A 6,000-nucleotide genomic window follows, 5' to 3' on the forward strand; every position below is an offset into this window, starting at 1 on the left:
CAATCCATGTTCAAACTAGCCGTATGGCTGGAGGGGTTAAAGTATATGGTATGTTATGCAGAACGAAGATGGATGTGGTTAAAATAGCACAACCCCATTATCCCCTCTGGGTAAAGTAAACCACTGCTCACTACGTGCCCAGTGCAGTGGCTATCACGTGCTCAAATGACATAAATTTAGATCAGGTAATCCAACCGGGAGGCTTATTTCTGAGGATCCCAACCACAGGTATTTCGAAGCCCAATTCTAAGTTAAAATGTGGAACATCTGGCAATTGCAGGATTACACTTTTACTATAAAGCTAGGAAAAAGCACCGCTCAAATATTCGAATATTTAAATAATCTAGTGTATGTAGGTTAGATCATTTTGACTTTTATAAATGATTGCTTCAGCCAAATTCAAGTTTGATAACATCGGTTTTGCAGTAAACTGTTCGGAAATAACGGAGTTAAACTAATCACTCCAGTAGGCAAAGCTATGGTAAGACTGACGCGCTGGCACTTTACTTCCATTAGGCTCCTCAAGTAATCCATGCGTCGGCAGTACTCCCGATGGATAAAGATGCTCAGTCGCTAAGCTATGTGGCGTAGCCTTTGAAATAATCATACCCTATGTCGTTCGGTGCCGGAACACCAAAACAATCCCACATTTTGGAACCCAACATGCAGTTCGCCACATCGCTTTTTAAACATTCTCATTTTATCGAATGATTCATTTGAAAACAAACCACAGCGAGATGAATTTATTGTTTCACTCTGAATCGTTCAGTAGTTCTAACGAACATGTGTGAACCGGTCTTGAGTTCAAGTGCCAAGAATTATCAGCTTCTGTGAAAATCCAGTCTTTGGGGGACAGATTAGCTTGGTTTGGACGCAAACATGATGATTCCCTCCTCACAATTTTACAGAATTTTACAATGAACTTATCAGTAACCAATGTTAGTTGCGGATATCATACAGTACAGTTTGCATGTATTACATGAAAGCGTCTACATAATAACAAGTAATATTGCAAATAATGCTATTCCATCAATCAGATGGTAGTTAGACAAATGTGAAACAGGCAAGTCCATAGTGATATTCGGAATAAATGCTGTACAGCCACTGAAATCGTCCTTCGTAATACGGCCTATCAACTACAGTCTGCAATTTTTCACGGAATATAGCTTCTAACAGGTTGAGTGACACTTTGGTTGGAGGCCTCCGTATATATAACTGCTCCTAATGCACTCCATGAATCTCACTGATTGCTTTACAGATTAGTCAAGTATCTTGCTCAGGAAGTGCCACTTACTCTTAGAGTATCGCTCAAAGAGCTCTGACGTAAACGTCTTCTTCCTACAATCCAGACAAGGGTAATTCCGTGTGCTTAAAAACCAAAAGGTTAAGAGGATTTGTATCTTTAGCGTACAGTGTTTCAGAAGGCTTAGGTCAAATGCACTCCTCGGATTATCGTCAACCTAATTTCTACCTGTACACTGAAGCTTACATTTTGGGAGCAATGCGCTTATTTTTAAAAACCAAGTTGATGTTTACGGGAAACTCAGCTTAATCACAACTTATGTTCTTAAAAAGGGCATTCATCTGGCATTCAGCTGAGTCCACCGTAACCCACCACAAAGTTAGGATAGCAACCCACGTCTTTTTCCATCAGAGGACAGGTTTAGTGTCTGACCTACTACCTGAGTGCTACCAGACCCCGTGTCATTAGACAAATATACAATAATGCAATTTTGCACCTGATTGTCGTTGAGTGTTGAGACGAATACCCAAACACCGTAGCTTTTATGAAAACCATCTATATTTGTAATGCACTACTCATCATCACAAACGAGAGATTCCGCCTGGTTTCAGGTGAGTCTCGCGCAAAACCAAATTGGTTTGCAAATGAGCGTACTTCAGCTAACTCTAGTCTGACTTCTTCGGTACGGATAAGCAAATAAATGATAAAAAACTTAGCGAGAAAAGTACTCATTTACAAATCAATTTGGTTTTGCGAGAGGTTCACTTAAAACCAAAGTAAATCTTTCGTTTATCACTTTTCTAAGCAACTGAATATGCTGCACCAGGACACCTCATGTTTCAGTCGCTACAATATTCGAGATATCGCGATACATGTATAGATGTAATGCACCACTCATGAGGTTGTTGAAAATTCGTCGACAGCCCACGACCGGTTTCGCCCTTCTTGGGGCTCATTAGGTAGACACAGTCCTCGAGTTCCCGTCAAGCCGATATTCTATTCGCCATTCCTAACCGAGAATTATTGAGATTCTAATTCATGAATAAATGCCTAACAAAGCACATACGTGTATTTCTTTCATCACAAGCATGAATATGTGTTCAGCAGTCTTGATGAACCAAAAAAACCATCCGCTTTTCACACTCTTGATTCATCACCCCACTTATATGCATTATGTTTCCAATTAGAACCAAGCTTCCTAAAGGTTCTGTATAGTTGTTGTTTGAAGCTATCTTCAAAAGGTATGCTGTATAAGTTAAGTTAGGAGACACGTCTTAATTGAGAGAGGTACCGACCTAAACCAGCAGTCCTGGTTTTCTCTAAATTTGAGTACTTAGCAGGTAATTTGGCTAGAAATGCTCACTTCATGCGAGAATGGCGCTATTTCTTCTCTCAGAGCATCTTAAGACGCAGGCAATCTGCCATCTCCAAATGCTTGTTAAGGTATTTAGTTTCTATCCGGAGAGTTGTGGGATCAAATCTCCCCAGATATTCCCATTAGGAACAAAGTATCCAACTCCCAGCTTTTCATCAACTGTGGAATACTGGATGATCTTCTTGATGGCCCACCATCTCCAAGTTGTTTTGTCTTTTATTTTGGGCTTTATGGTTGACGACCTGGGCGCAACCTGTTGCGCACTTCCAGGTTGCCGAACTTCATAGTGTGACCTACTTATCCGTAGTATGGTACAACTTTCAAAACGTCAATTGTCCCACTCCAGAATAATATTGTGCTCCGTTGGTGGGGCGGGCTGACCTGAAATGCTCGCTTGAGATTAAACTATGTAGTGTTTGCACGCATCTCCATGCCTGTGCAAGCTCAGTCTCCAACTGTCGCGCTTGTACACTTGCGCAGTTTTAATCAATAGACAAACCGTAGATCACAGCTGTGCGAGCTCTCTATAGCTTCGGCTAAACCACTGGTCGCACTGGTATGTCAGATGTACCAAAGGATAATGATTATGCATAATTTGGTCGGAAATTTAAAAGTAATTAATTGTCACTACTGACCCCATTTGTCAGTTGTAACTAAGTAAATCGCGTCTATTTTTCATGACAGTTACCTTCATCGTTCTAGGTTTCCCTCGTAAAGCGCGATAAAATGAACGATAAGTTTCCCAATCGCGCTGCATGTAAACAAAGTCATTCTAAACAGTTTCATAGGAGTATGGATTCATTTAATCTAGTGATTACTATAGAAACTAAAATATTACATCATAAAACACAACCCAGCAATCGACTGAGATTTTCTAACTTGAGGAGATGTTTCACACTTCCTAATTCGGAGTTTCTTTTTGCTGAATTAGCCTGAGAGCAAGTGTTATAACTTCACCCCCCTCTCTCTCTGAGAATCATCAACGTTGCACTTCTCACGAACTACAATATTCTGTACGCTGGTCCGATTCCCTATTATTCTCATTTGAGTCATCATGATCATCATCGACAGCATAACATCTGTTTTCAACATCGATGCTCCTCATACAAGTAATGGTTGATTATCTTCCAGTCTATTTCACTCGCCAGAGAAATTGTGTTTGGTTTTCGTTTTTGAGCAACTCACCCGTAGTTTATGGAGGTGAGGAGATTTTGAATAGTATCTCACGAATCCAGTTCAGTTTCACAAACATACATGTAGAATTTGAATAATAACTTTTAGTTGTTGATCATAAATTGAAATTATTCGAGTTTTACGGTTACTTGTATGTGCTCTGTTTCCCATACCTCCTTTGTAATTCTTGATGACGTGGAAAAATTTGGTCGTGTGCGAGGTGACAGTGGAAGTTCATAATGTATCTTAACCATAAAGTATGAGTGTCTTCTGCATAGGTTTTTATGAAACCGATCAGATTTGTCAACATTTTCCAGAGATATAGAGTCAAGCTAATGAGAACCGCTTTGCATATCTGTGACACTCTACGGTCATCGAACTGGTCACGGGACTTCCGTATTCTCCTCAGTCTACGGTCCGTATTTTGTTCTTTACAGCTTGTCGGGTCCTGGTACATGAGAAACTATGATGTATCAAACATCCAGTTTGTCTGTTTGAATAGCAACAACTCGTCAGTGGGACTTCTCGCCTCAAACATGCACAGCCAGGACACTATCCACATTACGCAGTTTCTCAAAGGCACAAAGTCCGCAGCGCGGTCGGTCACGATGCTGAAAAGTCTCTTGTATTTCCAGAACCGTCTTCGTTCAGAAAGCCAGGAATGCCTACGGTATGAACCCTTTCAAGCCAACGCATGCAACACAGAAGTACATCCAATGAAGAACCCGATACATGTCCATTTTGTTGCAGACCATGAACTGTGGCCGCTGCTAAAATCCCAATTGCACAGTTGTAAACTAGCCTATCTGACGTGCTCTTTCTACAATCTGGAGAACTATTATGTGAGTAGTAACCGCAAACGATAGATTTTTCTTACTGTTATGCGACAGCATATCCTGGATCTGAACCAATAAGTGTAGTTTAGCCGTGCTTAAGTCGTATTCCAGGAATTCATGAAGGCTGTGTTCAAGGTTAACGAATAGCTGTCAGGGTTTCATTCCGCTCCAGATGATGGCTGCGTAGTCAATGGCTCGTTCGTTGATACAAATCTAACACCGTCATAATTAATTCGTTTCTCTCATAAGTTGGGGCTTCATCATTATGTGTCTCTCTGGTTCGGGGAGTCTGTCATCCGGAAATGACGGAATGATCTGGAAATGGAATCCACTGTGCTATCCGAAATACGAAAGAGTCCGGTCGAATGTACTGTCACGTATTAATCTCTTTTGAATGTAGATGAGATGGCCTTTGATTTGCTCGCCAAATTTGGCAGTTCGCTTGCGGCAGCAGCGACAATAGTTTGCAAGCAAAAGCGCCACAAACGTAACAACCATTCAACGCACCCAGGCTACCAGCATTCAGATATGTTGCCAATGATTCTGTTTAGATGCAGTATTTAACGATGCTACGTGACAGAGTAGCCCGCACACTCGGTAGCGGACTACGTGATTGCTAAATTCTTGATTTTGAAGAATCTAATACTTCGATAACCATATGCGAAAATGTGCTGCTGCACCCCACGGAGCCATCTTCCCACTACCTCGTGGTTTTTGCGCAATATGCAACTTTTTTGCCGGATTCTTAAGGTTTGCTGCACAAGATACCCGCGTAACAACTTCATCCTGAGATGTTAATCAATTTTGTGTGGCGTTTTCATCACTGAGGACCGTGCAGCGCTTACTGGTCCTTATTTACACTGGTTAGTCGTTCTAATCGAGGATCATAGGTGACACCTATTCTTAGGTGAACACCAAATATATACAGTGTGGATCGACCTGCAGTCCTCTGACTTGACATCCACACGACAAACTCTGAGCAGTTACCAAGCTAAGGGCGATAAATCTTAATTTATGAAGTCAGTCATGCTCACATCGTACAAACCAATCTCATATGTTGCCCATCACAAGTCAATTAGGATCAAATAACAATAAATCCAGAAAGGAAACTACTCACAAGGTTGCTGAAAACCCTTCGACAGACCATCACCGGTTTTGCCCTTCTTGGGTCTCATCAGGTAGGCGCAGTCCCTGAGTTCCCGTCAAACTTCTGTTCTACTTGAACAGTAAGGGGTGTCTGACGCGTGTTCATCTAGCCTGCTCGCCTGCGCAGCAAACAGGACCTCGTTGCGCCTGACTGGTTTGTGTAAATATGAATTTATTGTTTCCGAGAAATACACTCATTTGCAAATCAATTTGTCTTAAGGGGAACC

The 6,000-nt window shown here is 41.5% G+C and overlaps 1 protein-coding gene across 1 annotated transcript in view; it reads left to right on the forward strand.

Annotated features, from left to right (window-relative positions):
- Positions 1-2,289: 2,289 nt before the first annotated feature.
- T265_05571 (hypothetical protein) overlaps positions 2,290-6,000 on the forward strand; it is a gene marked incomplete at both ends in the record, with an annotated part of 18,327 nt that continues 14,616 nt past the window's right edge. Inside the window, 3 exons of the mRNA XM_009170612.1 lie at positions 2,290-2,418; positions 4,229-4,633; positions 5,707-5,805. Coding sequence (XP_009168876.1) covers positions 2,290-2,418; positions 4,229-4,633; positions 5,707-5,805 — 633 coding nt within the window. The remainder of the gene's footprint in view (positions 2,419-4,228; positions 4,634-5,706; positions 5,806-6,000) is intronic.

Source organism: Opisthorchis viverrini (genome assembly GCF_000715545.1).
Source record: "Opisthorchis viverrini unplaced genomic scaffold opera_v5_104, whole genome shotgun sequence".
In the NCBI taxonomy this organism is placed as follows: domain Eukaryota; kingdom Metazoa; phylum Platyhelminthes; class Trematoda; order Opisthorchiida; family Opisthorchiidae; genus Opisthorchis; species Opisthorchis viverrini.